The 22,419-nt window shown below is 47.9% G+C and overlaps 9 protein-coding genes across 9 annotated transcripts; 4 read left to right on the forward strand and 5 right to left on the reverse strand.

Annotated features, from left to right (window-relative positions):
- Positions 1-3,277: 3,277 nt before the first annotated feature.
- On the reverse strand, positions 3,278-5,370 carry CABS01_10374 (CorA-like Mg2+ transporter; the record flags this gene model as incomplete). The annotated part of the gene is made up of 3 exons (XM_060543730.1): positions 3,278-3,857; positions 3,932-5,133; positions 5,242-5,370. 3 exons carry the CDS (start codon positions 5,368-5,370, stop codon positions 3,278-3,280), a joined length of 1,911 nt encoding a protein of 636 aa, XP_060399412.1.
- Positions 5,371-6,678: 1,308 nt separating this feature from the next.
- Positions 6,679-7,815, reverse strand: CABS01_10375 (transferase family protein; the record flags this gene model as incomplete). The annotated part of the gene is made up of 1 exon (XM_060543731.1): positions 6,679-7,815. The coding sequence occupies one exon, from the start codon at positions 7,813-7,815 to the stop codon at positions 6,679-6,681; it is 1,137 nt and encodes a 378-aa protein (XP_060399413.1).
- Positions 7,816-7,858: 43 nt separating this feature from the next.
- Positions 7,859-9,674, forward strand: CABS01_10376 (cytochrome P450 3A19; the record flags this gene model as incomplete). The annotated part of the gene is made up of 7 exons (XM_060543732.1): positions 7,859-7,882; positions 8,069-8,138; positions 8,196-8,594; positions 8,658-8,829; positions 8,884-8,994; positions 9,059-9,146; positions 9,360-9,674. The coding sequence occupies 7 exons, from the start codon at positions 7,859-7,861 to the stop codon at positions 9,672-9,674; spliced, it is 1,179 nt and encodes a 392-aa protein (XP_060399414.1).
- A 32-nt stretch (positions 9,675-9,706) lies between these two features.
- Positions 9,707-11,022, reverse strand: CABS01_10377 (TfdA family Taurine catabolism dioxygenase TauD; the record flags this gene model as incomplete). Its single annotated transcript, XM_060543733.1, has 3 exons — positions 9,707-9,908; positions 9,969-10,510; positions 10,579-11,022. 3 exons carry the CDS (start codon positions 11,020-11,022, stop codon positions 9,707-9,709), a joined length of 1,188 nt encoding a protein of 395 aa, XP_060399415.1.
- Positions 11,023-12,373: 1,351 nt separating this feature from the next.
- CABS01_10378 (major facilitator superfamily transporter) lies at positions 12,374-13,974 on the forward strand (the record flags this gene model as incomplete). The annotated part of the gene is made up of 3 exons (XM_060543734.1): positions 12,374-12,612; positions 12,664-12,795; positions 12,861-13,974. 3 exons carry the CDS (start codon positions 12,374-12,376, stop codon positions 13,972-13,974), a joined length of 1,485 nt encoding a protein of 494 aa, XP_060399416.1.
- Positions 13,975-14,236: 262 nt separating this feature from the next.
- Positions 14,237-15,331, reverse strand: CABS01_10379 (adenosine deaminase; the record flags this gene model as incomplete). Its single annotated transcript, XM_060543735.1, has 1 exon — positions 14,237-15,331. The coding sequence occupies one exon, from the start codon at positions 15,329-15,331 to the stop codon at positions 14,237-14,239; it is 1,095 nt and encodes a 364-aa protein (XP_060399417.1).
- A 1,131-nt stretch (positions 15,332-16,462) lies between these two features.
- On the forward strand, positions 16,463-18,238 carry CABS01_10380 (major facilitator superfamily transporter; the record flags this gene model as incomplete). The annotated part of the gene is made up of 2 exons (XM_060543736.1): positions 16,463-16,831; positions 16,898-18,238. 2 exons carry the CDS (start codon positions 16,463-16,465, stop codon positions 18,236-18,238), a joined length of 1,710 nt encoding a protein of 569 aa, XP_060399418.1.
- Positions 18,239-18,441: 203 nt separating this feature from the next.
- CABS01_10381 (uncharacterized protein) lies at positions 18,442-18,969 on the reverse strand (the record flags this gene model as incomplete). The annotated part of the gene is made up of 1 exon (XM_060543737.1): positions 18,442-18,969. The coding sequence occupies one exon, from the start codon at positions 18,967-18,969 to the stop codon at positions 18,442-18,444; it is 528 nt and encodes a 175-aa protein (XP_060399419.1).
- Positions 18,970-20,126: 1,157 nt separating this feature from the next.
- Positions 20,127-21,794, forward strand: CABS01_10382 (uncharacterized protein; the record flags this gene model as incomplete). Its single annotated transcript, XM_060543738.1, has 1 exon — positions 20,127-21,794. One exon carries the CDS (start codon positions 20,127-20,129, stop codon positions 21,792-21,794), a length of 1,668 nt encoding a protein of 555 aa, XP_060399420.1.
- Between the last annotated feature and the right edge of the window lie 625 nt (positions 21,795-22,419).

Here is a 22,419-nt window from a genome sequence, read left to right on the forward strand (position 1 = left end):
TTATAACGAGCTATAACTATTATAACTACTAATAAAAATATAATAATTAATTATATAAGACTTTATTATTAAACTATTAAAATCTAGAGAACTATTTATTAAAATATAGTATAATAGTATCTTAGTTATAGTCGATCGACTTACTAAGTTTATATATTTTATTCCTTATAAAGAATTAAATACTATAAAAGACCTAATATATATATATTTATTAAAGTTATACTTTCGAACTATAGTTTATTAAAAGAAATTATCTCTAATAAAAATAAGCTATTTATTTTAAAGTTTTAAAAATCCCTAATTTCGTAACTTAGTATAGATTATAAACTATTAATATTATTTTATTTATAAACCGATAGATAAATAAAAAAGATTAATTAGGTTTTTAAGATATACCTTCGTTATTATATAAATTACGACTAGGATAATTAAGTAGTACTTTTACTAATAGCCTAGTTTATATATAATAGTATAGTTAGTAAAAATATAAAAAAATCCCCGTTTTACTTTAATTACGGATTCTAACTAATAATATATAAAGAAGTATAATAAGAACTATAAGCTATAAAAACTATAATAAACGTAAATAAACTTAAAGAGATTTATAAATAAGCCTTACTAAACCTCGAGTTTATATAATAACGTATAAAAAAAAACGTAAATAAATTAAAAATTAAAAAACTATTTTTAAAAGAGGGGGATAATACTTATTTCCTTTGCTATAATATTAAAACGAAATGACTAAGTAATAAATTAGACTATAAAAAACTTAGACTTTTTGAAATTATTAAAAAAGTCTTACTAGTTAATTACAAATTAAGATTACTAAATATAATATAATATTATCCCGTTTTTTATATTTTATTACTTAAACCTATACCGAGAGGTTTATATATAAAAGATTATATTATTATTAAACTAAACTAATTAGAATACGAAGTTAAAAAAATTATTAACTATAAAATAAAGGATAATAAAAAGGAATACCTTATTAAATAGAAAGGCTATAAATATAAAGAAAATATATAAGAACTTATTATAAACTTCTAATATTTTTAAAAACTCTTATGGGACTATTACGATACTTAGGAACGTTAGTATCCGATATTAACGGCCCTAAGGAGGTAAACTCGTTACTAATCCTAAAAAAAGTCTAGTTAATATTATTAAAAATACTTACTACTTAAAGGTTACTTACTACTTATTACTCGTAAATATTTAATATAAAAAGAACGTAATCCTCTTTTTCTAACTTTTATATATTTTAAATAAAAGATTTAATATACCGCTCTTTTTTTTTTTTTTTAATAATCCGAATACGGGCTAAATAACTAACTACTTTTATAATTTCGGACTAAATCCGAGCGAGCTCTGTATAAAAATTAAGTAAGGTATTACTAGCTTCTTTTTTTTTTTATTTAAATTTTAATATTAGTTACTTAGCCTCTTTATTACGAAAATATTAATAACTATAAATAATAAGCCTATAACGATACTTATAACTTAACGTAATAATAAGACTATTATAAAGACGTTTTAGATTTTTATAATCTTAATAAGTCTTCGACCTTTTAACTATATAATATACGCATTTTATATAGAAATATTGAGTATAAAGCATTACGTTATTAGAACTAAAATAATTAAATACGTTATTATAAGCTAAATAAAGCTTAGAAATAAAGTTATTTAATAAACGTTTTTTAATACGACTTAATATTGTATTAGTATATTTTAAAAAAGTATACTTAACGAATCCCTAACTTAGGAATAAATAACCTATTTATAAGTCTATAGGACTAGACTTTTAAAAAAGAGACCTAATATTACGACCTAATATATATAACTAAAACTAAGGCCCGCCCTATAAGCTTATAATAGCTATAATATATTATATATATAAGAGTATAAGAACATAAGGTAATTTTTATAAAATAAAAAAATTATAAAATAAGTTATATAATAATAAGAAATAAGAAGGTCCGTATATTAAAAATACGGACCCCGTTTTTTTAAAATATAAAGCCTATATAATTAAAATACCGGGCTTATTAAGTAAATATATAAATAAAAAATATATTTAAAAATAAAATTTATATATAATATAAACTTAAGCTAAGCTTAAGGATAAACTTCTTATAGTTTTTTTAATAATTAACTTAGTATTAAATCTTACGATCGCTTTTAGCTATTTTTATTAAAAACCTTTTTTAATAAGTTTATAATTAATTACTAAAGCCTTACTTATTTTATAACTTATAAATATAGTTTTAAAAAAGCTATTTATAACTATAATACTATTTACTTAGTACTCATAGCCTTAACTTCTACTAATATACTTATTATAACTAGCTAGCTATAATATATAACTACTTAATATAGCTAAATTACTTTTTAATTTAATAACCCTATTTATATAAATTATACTATTTAAAAAGGGTATAAAAACTAAGTAAATAACTAATAATATTAAAAAACTACTTAATTAAGTATTAATAACCTTTATTATTAACTAGTTAATTCTTAAAAAGATTAGCGAGTTTAGTAACTATTTAAAGCTATTTATAAAGCTTAGTCTAAATAATATTACTTAATAATTATTATTTAAAAAAGTAAAAAAAGTATTTAATAAATAAGCTTACTACTTAGCTATATTTTAGTACTAAATTTAATTTTTAAAAATAAAGATTAAGTATATAAGGCTTAAAAAAAAGAAGAGTATATTAATAAACCTAAATACTAAGTTTATAAATATTTAGGACGTATAGAGGGCTTAAAAAGACTTTAGTAACCGTTTAATTAGTCCTAATTAACTTATAAGGGTTAAGTTATTTAATAAAAATAATAATTATATTATTATAGTAATAGAAGGTAGTTAAATAATTAACTATAGTTAATATCGATATTTTAAGACCATGTTATTAGGGTAGGCTAAAAGGGGGGGTGGGCCAAAAGTGGGTGGTTTGACTTATGTAAGTAAGTAAATAGCGACATGCAAGAGACGGCGGGTGCAAACCAATACTCTTTCTTCGAGACATGCTGACATCGAACATGTTACAAGTACCTTCTCATTTATCTCGCTTTACCACAAGATTCCAGGCCGGTGGCAGAAAGGTAATTTCGTGGACTTCACATGAGTAGACCATAAAGAGGCTTGATGGAAGTAAGCAGACTGCTTGCACGTGCAGTTCGTGAAATGAATTAAATTTGTTGTCGCAACGTTATGGATGATACGTATTATAAGAAATGAAATAGATCTAATTACTCGACATCATTCTCAGAGGTATTTAAAACGTCGAGCAACAAGAAGAGACAGCAGAGCGAAAGCAGTTATGCTGCCCAGGATTCCAAAGAACGCGTTAAGGTTGTCAGTATCCTTCCAAGGGACCTTGACGTTCATGCCGAAAAGACCACACACAACATTGAGAGGAACAATAACAGTGGCGATGACCGTCACCCGACTCAAGAAGTCGTTCGTCCGGTTACCCATATCGATGTTGTCAATCGAGAGCTGCGCCAGGTAGTTGCTGTGCGATCGCGAGAGCATGGTATCGAAGTGGACAAGGCTGTGCATCATCGTTACCGCGTGATCTTGGATATCGCCAAGGTAAAGGGCAATATCCATGTGTGGCGTGACATCGAAATCTTCAGTGCATCTCTTAGTGAAAGCACGAAGCACGTCTGCCTTCCCGCCGAGCAGGCGCATGAGACTCATCACGTTCTTTCTGGTGTATCCGATCTTCCGAAGAAAGGCTTGGTTATCATCTACACGGGTGATGAACACCTGGTCTTCGATCGCATCGGCCTCGCGTTCGATCTCGTTGATCGCTGGTCCAAAAGAGTCCACAATGTCATCGCTGCGCTGGTGTCAGATGAGGTTCATTACAAGAAGCAACCTCCTTGAGGGACATCTGGGGCTGCTTTGGCTTACATCAACGCGTAGCAGATCCAATCACTGCTGAGAGAAACTTGCTCCTTCAATTGCGAAATCCGGAATCGAACCCTCAATGCATGCGAGTTTGCAGTGAAGCTGAAGCTGAGTATCCCCTCTCTAAAGACTACCGCGTAAACGTTGAACGGATGGTAGTCTTTCTCATTATCTTCCTCGACGACGATGAACGACCTGAAGCAGGCGAAGTAGTACAGCGGAAAGAGTTCGATCTTTTCGCGACTCTCTTGGTGTATGATATCCTCGATGGTAAGTGGGTGGATCCCAAAGGCTTTGCAAATCGTCCAGACCTCGCTGCCAGTCGGGTTATTCATGTTAAGCCACCAGACACCATCGGCCTCTGCCTCGGGCATCTCGAACAGAGACCTGATGCTCTCGCCTGGGAGGACGAGGTCGCCGAATTCCGCTGCATGGATCGTTGATTCCAAGGCCGAGGAGAAGTAGTTAAAGCGGCTTTGCTCAATGTGCTGGCTTGCCCTCGGGAGCGGTTGCTGGGGTGCTGTCGCCTCCTTCTCTCCCGCGATGGAAGCTGCTTGGGATGCAACATCGATGAAGTCTCCATCGGAGGTAAACATGCGCGTAGCGGTAGGGATGGAACTATCCGGAAGATTGACAAAGTCGGAACTGCCAAACTGGTCGCGACTCTCAGCGTCAATCAATGTCTCCAAATAGTCAAAGTCGATGTGGAGCCCATCTTTTTGGACGTTGTCGAGCTTGGTGTCCTCGGCCTCGGGAGATGACTTGGGCTTCGGCACGGGCGAAGAGGTTTCGTGAGCACCGCGATCAAGAGCCTTGCGGCTGTGGAAGCTACGACTGATGCTATTGGGATAGTTTTGAGATACCCGGAGGCCATAGTCATTGCTAGTCTCAACCTCGGCCTGAGGTCTGCGCGAAGAGGCCCTCGGATCGTGCGCTTCGACATCCTGTCCTCTGCGGCGCGCATTGGCAAATGCCTTGACGGAGTTGGGCGGCGACGTCGTGCGCCTCGACTCGATGGTGGGACGTCTGCTCAGAGGCCGCATAGTTGGGGATTCGAACATGGTCATGTTGGCTACGTAACGGGTCGTCCCTCGTTCGGGTTCTCTTCCTCGAGGACTCGAGATGCTTTCCACATCCCGACAGCCTCCGTTGGGACTCAACAGGGTCGCATCTTCGAGTCCCCGGATGGACTTGTCGTCTTCCTTCTGCGACATGACGTTATGTTCTCTCTTCTTTGATGCGATTGAAGGCCGAAGAGGTACTAGTGCCAAGTCGAGGGTCTAGATCTTGTCCAAGGTGTTCCTTTACCGCACGTTCGAGTGGTGTGCTCGCAGGTATCGCTCCTTCGTACGCTTTGCCATATCCTGGCAGATGTTTGGATCAGAGTAATGAGGTGACCGAACTGACTTGTGGTCGTGAGATCTGGCGAAAGCGGTGACCATTCCAATAGTTTGAGGAACGATTCCGTGATGAGTGCTGTGCTGTGACGATGTTGGTCGCTCTTGGGGGTCGGAGAATGGAAATGCCACCAAAGATACCGATTCAATGACGATTCGTGTTTGAGAATGGGATGAGGACAAGGACGGGTAATATGAAGGTTTTTGAGACTACTCGGCTACTCTAAGTAGAGAAACTAAGGGAATGCCCGTCGCCCAACCGAGGAGACAGGTTCTAGAGCGACATCATGGGCACCGCCTCACGCAGGCGGAGTCTTAACAAAACTTTCCCCATGGGGCGGCCTCTTTTTCCTCTGCGGTATTAATGTCCAGCTTTCACTGCCGGACGAACTACCTTATCTATCTGAAGACCCCGAAAGCTGATATCATGCATTCTCAAAAGCCGCAAGTCTCGAAAGAATCTTGCATTCTTTGCGATAAATATGAACAGCAATTAATCTGTTGCCGTCATAGCCGCTCTCGCATGCGACGTAGAACTCGTCCAAAGTTTTTGACGCAGGCCTTCGCGCCACACAGCCCCAAACCTCCCAAGCTCGATTGGGAACAGACATCAAATGCCTCATACTGGATTGGGCCACGAGCGGGCGCTTCGGCCCCCGGGAGCGTTGAGTAGAAATTGTCGCATGGAACATTCTCTATTCTTTTGCAGGAGCAACGGCCGCGCTACCAATGCACCCCGTGATCAGGTGCTGATGCACATCAGTGAGCTGTCGCGCAAGCGCGTCTGGGCACCATATTCCGCACGTCGCGCTCGCGGGGATCGGAATGAGCGGTCTGTTATTAGGACAAGGGATCTAGAACTTAGATTTGACTGACACACCCAGACTGGTGGGTGGGAACACGCGACCGACTCTGCAGTAAGACGACGATTGGTGTCTAGCTGGAGGCCGGACTGATAGCTGCCGGGAGACTACGACTCATCGCCCCTCATAATAAGGCTTGCTAAGTTTATTCCTCGGCACCTCTGAGTCTGAAGCAGTGAACCACACGGACGGTGACATCTTTTCTGTATCGACTCCGAATAAGGTGTTGCCGAGCTTGGTCTTGTTGAGACACGTGCTGCTTGACAGGGACTCGAACTCTCACGCATCATCACGCTACTGAATAGGCTCAGGTACTGGGCTGTCTTCAGTGGTCAATGCTGGACACCCGACGCGAAGCGCTGCATACCGTCATTCAGGGGAGGCGACGAAGGTGAGGAATTTGAACAGACAACAGACACAGATGTTAATGTAGATAGCCAACTTGTTTGGGGTATTGAATTTGTTCTACTGAGCGACAGACTATGGCTACCTAATGACAGCAAAATGCAGCATACATTGCAAACTCCTCGTCTGCGAGCAGCTGCTCCATCTCGTCAGCGAATAAGCTAATAAGCAGCTCGATACCTCCGTGACTCTTCATCGGCAACACCATGCAAAGCCTAAAATTCGCATTGAAGGCATCCATCAAGGGTCGCAGCGACTCCGGCTTGCCATCATTGCTAAACACGTAGTCGCCAAAGTTGATCTTATCCAACGGCAGCAGCAACACTGACGTGAACATGACATCGAATCCATCGAGTCGGGTGAATGCAAGCTTCATCTTCGTGTAGTCCGGAACTTCGCGCATGAGGTTGAACGCGTCCTTCACAAGCCCTGGATTCACCTTGGCCGCCTGTGCCCGAATTTGCAGAGCGACATCGCGCAAGCTCGTAGACGGCGACGCGAGCTCGGCCACCCGCATCGGAACTTTGTTGACAATAACGAGATTCCCAGCATACGACGACGGAAGCTCTGGGTCGAAATCCGTGCGGCCGTCGACGGGAGATTCCAAGTATGACACTTCGTCCGCCGGCGCTGGCTGGCCGGATGCGATGGCCGCTTTGTATCGCGCTTCCATGAAACCGCGCCAGAAAAGCGCTAAGAGTGCGTCATTGGCCGACAGTCCCGTCCCGTCATGAGAGTCATCTAAAACATCCTTCTTCAATTTGTTGAAATTGTCCGGAGAGATGTAAAAAATGCTAGACTCCATGGTCCGGAGCGGGGCCGCAGGTGGGGCCGCAGCAGTAGCCGTTTCCTCCTCCGCATCTGGCGGCTGAAAGCCGAGAAAGCCCCAAGTATCGCACGGGATCTTGGCAACAGCCTTGGCAGGCGTCTTACTCCACAGCCGCTCCAGAAGGGTGCGATTGAAGCTCTCCGGAGCCAGCCAGCTGCACACGTTGGTATCCGGATGCGCGAGGTTTCTGCAGTGTTCCGACCACGCACGCATCGCCATAACCATACCGGTCGCGTCGCTAGCGGAATGGTGGAATCCCGTCGCAAGAATGCATCCCCCATTGACGAAGTTCGCTTGCGCCAAGAAGACGTCGGCACCGCCCGTCAAGTCTGGCACGAATGGGGCAGCTAGAACGAGCTCATCATCGAAAGCAGATAACTCAAATCCTGCCATATGGGGAACACTGGCTCTCTACCTTGGCCTCTTGGTAGGCAGAATGATCCTGTCCAGCTTCAGCGAAGTTCCAATGACGACTTACATTACTTCTAGGGCGTAGCAAGTCCAATCATCTTGGCTCTTTACAACTACCTACTATCTTCATCCCATTGCACATGTGAAAGGACCATTCATCGCGTCAATATCTCCGGTATGCACGCAAAGTTGTATCTCGCTACCTTCCACTGCCTCATGTTAACGACGGTTTTAGATCTGGCTGATTCGGTCCGTATCAGGACATCGACTCAATAACGACATCGAAAAGGTGCACGCCGAATACGGTAATTCAGCAGGTTTATGCATAGCTTCCTGAGCTCTGCTAATCGTTGTGCCCCCAGGACCTGTCGTTCGTATCGGCCCCAACGAACTTTCGTTTGCCACAGAAGATGCGCTCAAGACTATTCACAACCCTGGCCCCGACGGTGGTCACTTTACGAAGCAGGGGACTATTGAATCTCTGCTGGCCAAACTCATTTGGGCAGCTCCAAATCTTTTGACCACCACCGATCGAACTGCACACAAGAGACTGCGTACCGCATTACAGCCAGCCTTCACAGCCAAGGCGTTGATGGAGCAGGAAGATATCGTTCAGCACCACGTGAATCGGGCCGTCGAGTCTCTAGGTTCAAAACTTCATGAGGGCAAGATTGTGAGTATCAGTGATCATGTTAGAAAGATGATTTGGAGCATCGTTGGAGACTTGTCTTTCGGAGAGCCGCTCCTCCATGATCAAATGAGTAAGTACTAAGTAGGGACGACATGCACGCCCTTTGCTGTCATCAAGCTGATCATCTTGGTAGGCACGTACGAAAAAATGAAATACACTTATGGGAAAGGAGCGCCACTCCTAGAACTCTTTCAATTTCTGACAGAAACGCCCATCTTCGGTGGGCTCGCAAAGCTACCGGTCATGATAGTTCCACACATTTTCCGCGTCCCCAAAAATTTCCTTCTGATGAATCAACTCAGAGGGTGAGCTAGTCGAAGTCCATTCTACGACATGAACTTAAACTCACACAATTATAGCTGCATCGAGCGCCAAGGAGGGCGCAAAGACTTTTTGACCGCCATCTTATCCGCCAAAGAATCTGCCGGATTGACTCAGCCGGAGATGTTGAGTAATTCGGCCTTATTCGCGTAAGTTTCTCCTCATTTCCTGTCGTCTCATCACCCTGTCGTCCCCGATTCTAACTGGAAACAGCATGGTTGGTTACGATACTTCCGCTACAACTCTATCAGCAGTCTTTTACCACGTGTTGCGGGACCCAGACCACTACCAGCGGATTCAGGTAGAAGTCCGAGAAGCATATTCTTCCATCTCTGACATCACGGCTCAGAGTGTGCTCCGACTCCCATATTTGAATGTCTGCGTCTAAGAAACGCTCCGTCTCACGCCACCGATCAACGGTCGTGGCTCTCATCGCATCTCACCTGGGGCTATGATTGACGGGCTGTACGTCCCCAAAGGTGTCAATGTCTCTGCTGATATTTGGACTGTCCAGCGTAAGCTCGAGTATTGGGCTCTCGCTGACAAGTTCTGGCCTGACCGCTGGCTTGGCAATGGTCCGGGCACCGTCTTTGAGTACGATGTCCGGACCAGCTACCGGCCATTCCTCGTTGGACCCCGAGTGTGCATTGGTCGCGAGATGGCTTTGCAGTCCATCCGTCTAACTGTAGCCAAAGTAGCATTTTCGTTTGATTTAGGAATGGCTAACAAGGATACTTTCGTGTGGGAGAGAGATGCAGGCAATGATTATGTCTGGCATGACTATCATGTCTTGGTGAGGAAGAGGGCACACCAAGAGTTTCAAAAATAGCCTGGTGGCATCAAAAGGTCGCCAAATTCAACTTATAGAGAGAAGTCCTTCAGCCCCTTGATAGTCCCATCGATACCAAGTTCCTCCTTCTCATCCGGGCCCAGTAATCCCAACGCCTCACGTCGACCTGGAGCTGCGGCGTCGAAATACGGCTTCTCGGCAAGAGATGTTACACGAGTTCCATGACGAGGGTGATTGCCCTCATAGTCCCAGCTGGCGTTGTGGATAGTGATTCTAGAGAATGTTAGCTAGCCGTCATCTTGCATCATCATCCGGCATTGAGAATGTACGCACCTGTTATCCCACAGGGCACTGGTGTTGGGAGTCCACTTGAAGCGGACTTGGATATCGACATTCTTCTCATATACATCAAAGAGGTAGTTCAAGATGACATCACTCTCCGCTTTGTCGAGACCGATAATATGTGTGGTAAACAGACGGTTGACGTAGAGAGACTTCCATCCCGTCGCAGGATGGACGCGGACAAGAGGGTGCGCTCGCTCAATGTGCTTCGGTCCAGCCTCGGGGTCGTTGCGGTCCAGGTACGTGTGAGCAGAGCGGTAGACGGCGTATTTGCCATCGATGATCTTACGGAAATCGGGCGAGAGCTTCTCATAGGCGGAGTATCCGCTAGCCCAGAGGGTGTCACCACCGATGGGTGGGACAGCATCATTGTGCAAGTGAGTGATGCCGGATGGCTGACGTTCGTGGACTAGATCGGTGTGCCATTTCGAAGCACCGCCGGGGCTACGGAAGTTTGCTTTCCTCTCGGTGGCCATCAACGCCGGCCAGATTACTGTGACACCCAAGACGCCAGGGACTTGCGGAACTTGGGGCTATCGAGACACTTAGCTCAATCACATGCCCTTTCAAATAGAGCCAGACTAAGATCATCATGACTCACATGAACTTCAACTTCACCATACCAATCTCCCAACTCTTTCTGCTGTTGAGGCGACAGATCCTGGTCCCTGAAGAACACAACACTGCGCTCAGCAATGAGCAGCGCAAGCTCATCCTTTTGCTCAGGTGTAAGGTCCTTCAGCTGCAGGCCCTCAATCTCCGTACCAATGTGAGCCGTCAAGTTAGTGACTTTCGTCGCCGCACTGAGCAGGTTCTTCTTAGACTTGTCGGCCCTTGAGCCGGCGTCGACGTACTCCCTCTCCTTGTTGCGGATGTTGTATGCATCGTCCAGATACAGAGGCCGCGAAGGGCGGTACGGGTACCCATTTGACAAGTCGACTCCAGCCTTGATTAGTCTTGCCTTTGTGGTTTCGGGGAGCCCGAGGGTGTCCTTCCGCGGCTCCGCCACGTCGGTGATTGATGGGTCGATGGGGGCGGGAACCATGGTGATCTTATTGAGAGATGCGGAGATGCGGTTTAGCTCAGAAAATGGATATGATGTCAAGTCTTTGCAAATGATAGAAGAATTAGCAACTGCTTCTAAGACGAGCTGAAACGCATAGGCCCAGGCTGCCTTTTAAGTCTTGTAAATCAGGGCCTCTATTGCGAGGCGTTTCCCCAGGTCCAAATCCACGGGACCTCCTCATCTGATCACGTTAACCATCAATGCCATGATTACCAATAATCGCGGGGTCGATGGTGCTTTAAGCAGAGGTTATCTATGGCTTCATCTGCATCAAATGTGACGAATCCAGAACCAGATGCGTAACATCGAACCACCGCGCCACGGAACTCGGGGAGCAAACTCTCCAACCAAAATCCGGCGTCAGCACGCGATCAACATCCAAACTCTCCAGAAGCTCGACGGCAGGAATCTAGCCAAAGATGATGAAGGGTTTAATCAGCCGGTTGTTGGCTCGACGATTCGCCCTACCCTCCCCCGCGGAAGCGGATCCGGGGCGCATCGGCGACGGCGGCGCACTCGAGTGGGGGTTACGCGATACAAGGGCCCGATTGTGTGCTCGTCAACCAACATCAGCCCAATCCCCTTTAAGAGATCATCACCCGAAGAAATCGAGTTTGAAGGGCTGGACTCGTGCGGGGGAAACTAATTGCTAGAGTGCGAGTGTAAGCTTCCGATTTCCTAACTCCGTATGCCCCTCACTCCGAAGTCCGACCCAATTCTTGGCTGAAGTACTTACTTTACCTGCCCAGCAAGAAGCTTCGTGCGAAGCTTTTGATCGACGGGATACCAAGAGTGTCTATAAGCGATTTCAGTTAGATAAATCTGTGCGCTAGCGAACAAGCTCGACACTCATAGTACCTGATCCCTAGGGTCATAGGGAAACCTATCTAAAGTGATTTGGCAACAATTGGTTCCGGATCGTCCCGGATAATCGACCATCACGCAGCCTTTATCAATCTTCAGAGAATCATCTGCATGTCAATGACAGGATGTCTATCGGATGTTGTCCGCACCAAGGATGACAGACGCGCGCTTGTGCGGCGTTGTGCCTACAGTGCCTTCAGCTGTGTCCAGCACGCCATCGTATCCAGAAACCTCGTCAGCGATATGCCCAGTTCTTCCCTAGTTGGCCATGCGAGTCTGCTCCGGTGTTGGCCCGAAAAACCCTGAAAACCTTGAAAACGCGATGGAAGAAAATTCCGCATATTCTGCTATATAAAGTCTAGCGTTTGCATCGAATGTCGTTATTATTCTTGATTATGTCGATGCAGGCGCGCAGCTGATCACGTACTCATTGTCTTTCTGGTTCTGAGACCAACAAGCTGCAAGTATGGGAGTTCCAGAGATCGAAAAGACTACGGTCGCCGACTCACCTCGGAGCAAGTCGCCATCTTCCGTCGCCGCGCGAGAGGTCCAGCCAACTGTTGTTGAACTCGTGCAAGAAGAACCGAAGCTCACATGGCGGTCATATGTCTGGGATACATTAGACAAGTCACCTGAAGAACGCAAGTTCATGTTCAAACTGGATGCTGTAATTCTCACATTTGCAAGTCTGGGATACTTCATCAAGTAAGTTGGCTCTTACTAGACAGCTCACTATCTGTACTAATGCTTCATCAGGAACCTTGATCAGATCAACATCAACAATGCCTTTGTGTCTGGCATGAAAGAAGACATGAAGCTCTTTGGTAACGAGCTCAATTACATGCAAGCCTGCTGGACCGTTGGATATGTCATTGGCGAAATCCCGAGGTCAGCTCAACGCCAACATGAACTCTTTATTTGATAGTGTTAAGAGTACTGACTATTTTCTACAGCAACATCCTTCTCACTCGCGTCCGGCCATCAATCTGGATCCCTGCCTGCGAATGCACATGGGCTGTCCTAACAATTCTCATGATCAAATGCACAAATGTCACCCAGCTTTACGTTCTCCGGTTCTTCATCGGTCTCGCCGAGAGTACATTCTACCCAGGCATGCAGTACATCATCGGATGCTGGTACAGAAAAGACGAACTTGCCAAGCGATCCTGCCTTTTCCACTCCGCAGGCTCCATCGGCTCCATGTTCTCGGGCTACCTCATGGCTGCCGTCTACAACCTCAGCGGCGTTCATGGATGGAAGGGCTGGCAGTGGCTCTTCATCGTCGATACCGTCATTTCCCTGCCGATTGCGATTGCCGGGTTCTTCTTCCTGCCCGACGTGCCTGAGATCACAAAAGCCTGGTGGTTGACCAAAGATGATGTGGCGCTCGCGCAAAAACGAATGCAGCTTGAAGGTAGAGCGAATCGTCAGCCGTTCACAAAGGCCAAAATTAAGAAGATTTTCACCAGTTGGCATATTTACGCCCTTACAGCGCTTTATATCTTCTTCAACAATGGATGCGGAATTATGAGTCAGCCTGCGTTCCAGTTGTGGTTGAAGGGAGAGGGATATTCTGTCAAGGAGTATAACACATATCCGACAATTACATCCGCCATCACCGTGATAACGACGTGGATATACGCCTGGTCTTCGGACTCGGTTTTCAAGGGCGAGAGATGGCCACCGATAGTCTTCTCCGGAACACTCAACATCGTCATCTACTCAAGTTTAGCGGCATGGAACATTTCCGACTCATGGAAATGGGGCTGTTTCCTTCTCGTTGGATTCGGTGGTGGCATCAGCGGGTTGACGTTCGCATGGGCCCATGAGATTTGCAAAGACGATAACGAAGAGCGAGCGCTCGTAACTGGCTCGATGAATCAGATGGCGTACGTTTTCCAGGCATGGTTGCCGCTGCTTATTTGGCAGCAAGTCGAGGCTCCGCGGTACCCGAAGGGTTATATCACGATGATCTTTTTTGCTGTTGGTATGGCGGGCACTTCGTTGTTGATCAGGTTCTTGCACCGTCGGGAACTGGGGAAGAAGCTCTCGGTGCCGGCTGCTTAAAGTGATGGAAAACGTCTTGCGTAATGAATTGCGTCCGGTGGTATCGAAAACGCCGTTATGTAGCCACTTTCGAAGGAGCTCTCATATGTTGATGAGTTTCTAAAACAGAGAATAAGATGCGGGGTAGTCGCTACAATCCCAACATGTTGAATCCTATGGTAACCCGATGAGTGGACCTCAGTCTGTATCTCACGGATTTAGCATGAGACCACACACGATGCATGGTTTCGATGACCTCAAATTTCTTTTACGTACTATTGTTCTAGTCTGTCTCAACTGCATCCAACTCTCGATACAATTTCTTCTTCACCTCCTCGCTAGCCCAACACATGTCAACTCCATTCCTCGCCAGCTTGACCATTTCCTTCTTACTGAATCCACAGTAGGTATACGCCTTCTGCATGTTGCCATCTACCCAAACATCATGCATGTATACCGGGTCATCGCTGTTAATGTTAAACTTGACACCCCTTTCCCACAACGTCCGAATCTTGGGAAACAGCACTTCCGTCGCCGTCCGCCGGTGATACGCGTGGGGACACAACGTCAAGCCGATACCTCGATCCAACAACCCCTGCAGCAGTTCCTCCTTATCCGCCGCATCAAGCCCGTGATCAATACGCTCCGCTCCAGCGCCATCACAGACATCAAAAATCGCCTCGTGGACGTGCTCAAACGTGTCCTTTTGCCCGAAATCGCAGTGCATCGTGACATGCAGCCCATCCTTCTTCGCCCTCTGGAATCCTTGCTCGAAGAGCATCGGCGGCCTCTTGAAGGCGTTGCTAGCCAACCCGACAGCGTGGAAGAGACCCTTGCCACCCTCGACAATACCAGCAGCCCACGGCCTGGCAGCCTCGTACGCAGCCAACCCGTCCTCGAGGCTTTCATCGCGAATGAAGCAAAATATCCAATTCGACTTTACACCATGCACCTCCGCGCCATCACGCTGAGCTCTCAAGTACCCATTCAACACATCCTCCGCAGGCACGCCCCTCCGCGTGTGCGCCTGGATGTCGAAAAACGGCTCGACGTAGCGGACATTCATCTCGGCGCAGCGCCGGAAGTAGTCCATTGACATTTCGTAAAAGTCATCTTCAGTCTTCAAGACTTCGCAGCCGGCGAAGTAAGCCTCGAGGAATGTCGGAATACCCGGGACGCGGCCGTTGATTTCGGGGCGGTGGTTGAAGAAGACCTTGTATGAGTCCAGGAGAGCCTCGTAGGTTTCGTATTGGAGGGGCACGTTGTTGCGTTTTGCGAGTTTCCAGCGGAGGGCGGGGAGAAGAGTTCCCTCGATGTGGATGTGCAGCTCGACCTTGGGGAGGGAGGCGATGAAGGGTGAGATTTCGAGGCCATTCATGGTTTCGGGGTTATTGGGGTTTGCCCGTTGTCAGATTCCAGAATCCCGGTTGCTGGTGTCAAGATGAGAAGACAAGTGAGAGTTGAGATGTCTGATCGTGTAAATGAAGAGCCAATCAAGCGGGCGGGATATGGCTCGAGACTAGGATGTCTTGATATCTCTTTAGCCTCCGCGGGCACCTTTGCCGATCCAGCTGGGCGTCGCGTGGTAAATAGCCCGTCAGTCAGTAGTCATACAGCGCCGGACGTGGTCCGACAACTCGACGATGGATCTCTTCTCGTCGGCTAAGACAATTCCACAAGCCATTTCTCAACAAGCTTAGTTCTGGAACATTGGTATATCTCGGCGTGTGAGAAGCACGAATCATATTAGACTGGAAACATCAGAATGGAGTTCTGATGGCCGATGTTCGCAAGCAATGTGGGGTATTCAAGAAGGATTCGATAAGGAAATTACTAGCAACAAGAGAGTCACAAAATCAAAGACTAAAGTTTTGATCCCCCCCATATTCTGCCCATGGGCCAACTGTAACCGCCGAGTCGGTATCGAACACCTTTAGTTAATGTCAGCAACTCTGCGCTCGTCCACTCACATGGTCTTCATTCATCTCCAAAATCCGTCAAATGTCCTCTGCTCTCCCCACATCGCGACGGTGCCACGAGAGCTCATTGAACGGCGCGATCGCTGTAGCGCCACTAGCGGAGTAACGTCGTATCTCGTCGGTTCGGATATTCGCCGACAGCACACAAAGGTGGGACGATATCTCCAGGCCAATCCACGCAAGACACTGGAGAACACCGTCTATTCAGCGGAGTCTAGCGGTCGCTAAACCGTTCGCCCACTCCCACCCGACGGACGCAAACGCTTGTCTTATCAATTGACGTCCTGTTATCGGTCATTGTCTAGACACTTTGGTCGGTGAATTTACCGGTTCGCGGCCGTAGAACCGTTCGTTGGACAAGGGGACCGGAGCGAGAGAGGGAGGGAAAAGGAGAAACAGGCGAACGCGTTGGACCTGTCATTGTCGGGTAAGATTGGCGGAAGATAAGGCGCGTAACGTACTCTCTTACTGTATTTCTTCTTTTGGCCGCGGAAAGGTCGCGACCATCCCCGCCCCCGATACCTTGTTGAATGGCCGCCGCCTCATTCAAAAGGGCGACGACACCCCGGCGCCGCTCTCGAGATGCGACCCTGGGATTTTCTGTAGGAGCTTCGAGTTCTCGGACAGTGGTCGACGAAGACGATCAAGAAATAGACGATCCAATCGACGAACGGCAGAACCTGCTCGCCAACATGGGGTCATCAACAGACGCACCGCAGAACCCTCCCGCAGAGGTGCAGGATGGGGAGAGGCAACACATTGACAGCGACATGGCCAAGAAGATTGTCCGCAAGATTGATTTCAATATCATTCCGCTGCTCTTCATCACTTACATGTTCAACTTCATGGACAAGACTATTCTGTCCAGCGCCTCTGTATTTGGTCTCAGAACCGACACCGTATGTCGTTTTCCCATTTGTCATCTCATCCACGCTACGACGGTATGTTGCTAACCTCGTGAACAGCATCTCAAGGGCCAGAACTATAGCTGGGTTTCCAGCATTTTCTACTTTGGCTACTTCGCCTGGACCTACCCGACCTCCCTCCTCATCGCCCGCCTCCCCGTCGCAAAGTACATGACCGCAAACACCTTCTTCTGGGGCGCCGTCGTCGCCCTCACAGCTGCCTGCACAAATTACGGCGGCCTGCTCACCGTCCGCTTCCTCCTCGGCGTCGCAGAGGCCACCATCACGCCTGCCTTCATGTTCCTCACCTCCACCTGGTACACCCGCGACGAGATCCCCACCCGCACGGGCATCTGGTTCGCCGGCAACAGCGTCGGCGGGCTCGTCGCCTCCTTTGTCGCCTTTGGCTTCGGCCACATCTCGAGCGACAACAAGGTCGGCCCCTGGCGCTGGATGTACATCATCCTCGGCGTCCTCACCTTTGTCTGGGCGTTTGTGTTGCTCATCTGGCTGCCTGATACCATCTCAAAGGCCCGCTTCCTCAAGCCTGAGGAGCGCCGGTACGCCGCCGACCGCGTCGTCGTCGCTGGCACGGGGTCCACGGAGAAGACGCACTGGAAGTGGGACCAGGTTGTCGAGTGCATGATTGACCCCAAGACGTGGTTCATCTTTGGTCTCGAAATCATTACCCAGATTCCCAACGGCGGCACCCAGAACTTTGCCAACCTCGTCATCAAGTCTTTTGGCTTCACCAGCTTGCAGTCGACACTCATCAACATCCCCTACTCGCTCCTCTCCGCCGCCATCATCGCCGGAACGGGCTGGATCGCGGGCCGCTACCGCAAGATGAACTGCATCCTGATTGCCATTGTCGTTTTGCCGTGCATCACCGGTGCTGCGATCATCTACTCCCGGGAAAGCGTCAGCAACGGCGTCCAGCTCTTTGGCTACTTCCTCCTGTCCCCTGGCCCGGCCGCCATGCCCCTTGCCATGTCTCTTGTCTCGGCAAACTACCGCGGCGTGACCAAGAAGATGACCATGTCGTCTCTGCTGTTCCTCGCCTACTGCGCTGGCAACATTGCGGGCCCGCAGTTCTTCAAGGCCTCCGAGGAGCCGCACTACAACACCGCTTTCCGCACCATCATGATCTGCTACTCGCTCGTCGTGGTGCTGGCGCTCGGTCTGCGATTCTACCTCCAGTGGATGAATGCCAAGCGCACGAGGGAGGAAGGTTATGAGGGTAGCGCTGGCGGTGCTGGTGCTGTTGGTGGCGGTAAGGTCATGCAGGCAGAGGGTACTGCTGGTGATGTCGCGGACATGGTTGATCGGGTTGAGCTTCGGCCTGAGGATTACGAGGATGTAACGGACTGGAAGACCGCCGGCTTCAGGTATCGTCTGTAATAGGTGAAGTGGCTGCTTTGCTGGCAGAGATCTGGGTTGATTAAGCCTCCGTAGATGGATACATAGACCGTTTGCGCTCCTCACTCACCTCTTCTGGGAGATGAGACGTAGGGGTTCACAAACTTAATAGACACTTCGGTGAAACAGTCCTGGCCGCGCCGATTGTTATGTGGTGATGTGAAGTGAGATGATGCGACTGTACTTCAGTCAAAGTGACCCGCGACATGGTGCTCAACAGCAGCAGCATCACCCTCAAACTCGCCGCAGACAGGGCAGGTCACGGTCTCAGAAACCGGAGTAGGCGCCGCTTCCTGCACCTCAGCGTCAGAGTTCGCAGCCGCTCTACCTCGCCCACCATTCTTCTGCTTAGCAGGCCGAATGTAAGCCTCAAGTCCAACCTGCGCCGAAGGCAACTCAGGCTCGGCATCTTGCCTGCGACCGCCGCCACGGCGGGGAGGTCTACGTGAGTCTCCATACGCGGTCGAGCCGTCGGCGACGTCCGAGGATATAAATGACGGATCTTGTGCTTGCTGCCTGCCATCGGTATGAGACTGAACTCGTCCGACCCGGCCGTCGGAGAGCCGGACTTTGATGCCTCGAGGGTGGTTGCCGCGCGTGAGCACATCCTGGACGATCCCGGAGACGGTGCGGCCTGTGGGTTGGTCTGCTTTGAGTACGATGTTGACGCCTGCACCGCGGACGACGGTGGCTATCGTCGGAACACGAGCCATCTTGAAGAAGATTTCTGTGGAAAGGACAAGACTGTCGGCGGTAATGCCGTTGTAGTTTCGGCAAGGGGGTGTAAGTGGGCGGTGTCGCGTCGCTGGTGATGGTGGCCCTACAGAAAATGTGAGTTTGGCGAATGACGCCACTAGCCAGGCGAGGGTTCTGTGGCGCGGCCGATCGCGGTAAATCCGCACTCGGCCCTGCTGAGCAACGTTAGATCAACGCGGAAATTTCCAAACTTTTTCATGAATTAGGCCGGGTGGCGCAATGGCAGCGCGTTGCTTTCCGGTGGCAAAGGTTCTGGGTTCGAGTCCCAGCTCGGTCGATTTGTTTTGCATTAGATGCTTACGAGCTATTTTTTGATTGACGATTGGTGATTGAGGGTTGTCTGATGAATTCCCGCAATTGATGGGGTGGTGGCCTGGGAACACTCTTGTTTCGCAGGGTTGGAACCTTGAAGAAGAGTAACAAAGCTTAGAAAAGGAAGGTACCTTACAGTACCAAGGTAAGGTAGTTAGGTACCTACCTACCCCAACTACCACCGCTCATTGTGGGGCCGTAACGGCTATGCGGACTGTTCACACCGGGAGGAAGGTGCCTGATGGCTCTGAGAACTTCATTCCCGATTATGGGCCGTACCTTCTTCTCACTTTTGCTCATTTACTTCCTCAAGGTATCTCAAGTATCTTTCTTTAGCAGCAGCTCAAGTTATCAGTATCAACTAAATATTCTTCTTGCTCAAGGTCATCCTGATCTTTCACAACTGTCGGCACCCATTTGGCGCCTTCTCGGACACTTCAGCGCCTAACACCTCACCTCTTTCCAACTTTGAACGACCAATCTATAGTTTCATAATCACATGGCCCTCTTACTGAACCTTCCACTCATCCTCCGACAGCCTGCCTCAGCTATCCTCAAGGTTCTAGCCTTACGCTCAGTATGTATTCTATCTTCAGCATGAAAATTAATGCAATCACCTTTATTCCCAAGTTCGCCATCGTTCAGCACGCTAACTCTATTCTCTACGCACCTCTCAAGAACTTCCACACTTGACACGCTTTACCAGAAAAGATTTCTCCCTACTTACGAACGAAAACTGACTAACAACCTCGTCGTTGACTTTTCTCCTTACTTCCATTCACCAGCCGTTATCGATTTCACCATGGCTGCCTCTGGCCAACATGCTGTCGGAGAGGTCTGCTACAGTCCTGGGCTGAATGTTTTCAACGACGGTCTGAACTACGCCGATTCTCCCCCGCGAAGCATGATCATTCAAGTGTCCGCGTTTCAGGATCGAGTTGTATCACAACTCAACGCCATGCCGGCCATACGCTGGCTCGACCTCGAGGACAGCTGGAGATTGCCAAGGCCCAATGAAGTGTACACCGGAGGTCAAAAAGACCATCTAAGTGGCCTTTGGATTGGGTGGTTTCTCCCCGATTTCCAGATCCTTGACGACAGTCATCCACATTCCAGCCGTTGGCCTTCCTTGTCCCCAAAACAGTGCGTGAACAATCATACGACACACCCATCCCCTCGTCCCTTCATCAGAAAGGCCTTCAAGGTTGTTTATAAACCAGGTCGGGGGGGGGACACCAAATTCTTTGCCCTCTGTACCCCGGATGCAAATGATATCTGTCAGGCCAAGGTGGTTCCAGCTGGTGCACGGAACATATTCTTCTTCAAAGAGTGGAGAGATGACGCTGTTCGCGGTAGTTGGGCTCGCCAGAGAACGTGGACGACCAATGCCAAGGCCGGAGCATCCAGGATCTACTCAATGATTAACGCCGCTACCAATCAACCAGTTCACAGCCAGCAACGTACCTCTGAGTCCGATTATGAACATTGCCTCGAGGAAGAAGATGAAGAAGATGATGACGATGGAGAAGATGAAGAATCCGAGTATGCGGATTCCGAGATTGAAGGATCTGGATCTGAAGAAGAAAACTCGGAAGAAGACTTTGAACAAGAAAGACTACTGGAGTCCCTGCGCCCGAGTCCACCAGAGTTCGCTTCGAACCCAGAGTCAGAATCGGGCTCTTCAGACGAGGATGAATATCATTTGAATGGTCAAGCGAGTTGTAGAGGGTCCCAGCGCACACCGAAACAAGACATCAAGGCGACTATCTCAGCAAGAATCGCCTCTGAGCCTCGCTCCAACCTACGACGCCGGCCCGCGTCAAGCCGCAGATCAATCCATGTCAGTCATGACCTGCTGTCTCGGCGCAACACGAACCGCCCTGGACCTGCAGACACTCTCGTGGGCAATGTCGCTACAAATCTCAAGAGAAGTCAGAGTCCTATGCAAAGCCTGAGTTCAAAGAGTGAGAAGAAGAGACGCATTAACCTACAAGTCGAGTCTCCTCCTGACTCGACCCCAAAAAGACATGCACCCTTGGGAGTTGACGAGCCGCTCACTAGTCGACCGGAGAGAGCTCAGCCTGCCAGCAGACCATTCATCAAGAACGAAGACACTCAAGACAGCGATGATGAGATTCAGTTCATCAAGGAGGTCCCAACACAGAGACCTCAACAGATGACCACTAAAGTCGAAGCATTTACTGTGGCTTCATCTGAGACAAGCATCACCTACATCAGCAAGTTTGTTGCAGCGGGAAAGCTTCTCCAGCTGGCGCGTCTTCCCGATACTTTCTCTCGAAAGATTATGCTTGAATCCTTCAGCAAGCATTTGAAGTCGACGAACTTGGCACAGTTCGATGCCCTAGTCAAGAACATCGTGGACTCTGCGGAAGAAGGCGTCCGCGTCATGATCGCTGAGACGCTGCAAGAGCAATTGAAGGGCAGATTGCCTGTCGTCAGTGGTGCTTAGGAAGTAGGCACATCATCTTTTAGGGATCGTGGGACCGCGATGAATAATTGGGTCCTGCTAGATTTATCATCATCAATGTCTCGACAAAAAACACAATCCAAGACCCTAAGGACGGCTGAGTGTCTCAAGGCCAGGATGAGCAAGATGATACCCCCATCAGCGCTTGGCTCTGGCACGGATTCGAACAGTAAGCTGGCATTGGGAGAGGAGGGTAACTTACACATGGGAATTAGTTTACGCGAATCAAGATAGAGAGCTGGCCCGCCGCTGATAATGAATTCGAGAGAATTGAAAATTTTTATTACTGTTTATGTCGAAACCCCAGTCCGGCTTAATGTTTCCTGCCTTTCAACAGCAAATGCGTCAACGTGAAACCAATCCTGGATGGACGTCTGGAACCTTTGACGTTTGCACAAGTCGAAGCAGCAAGAAGGCTCTTAGAGAAATTTAAGTTACCCTTTTCAGTCATAAAGCAACGCCTTTACATTCATTGACCTGATCACTCCTCCTTACCATAGTCTCACCAGTTTCCTTCTTGTGCCCCGTATCTGCATGATCGACCAGAAGCCAACTCTGTGACGGACCGGGAACGGGAGCTACCTTTGCCCACAAGTTCAATACGCTT

The sequence above is a fragment of the Colletotrichum abscissum genome (assembly GCF_030869225.1).
Source record: "Colletotrichum abscissum strain IMI 504890 chromosome Unknown Scaffold_26.1, whole genome shotgun sequence".
Lineage (NCBI taxonomy): Eukaryota > Fungi > Ascomycota > Sordariomycetes > Glomerellales > Glomerellaceae > Colletotrichum > Colletotrichum abscissum.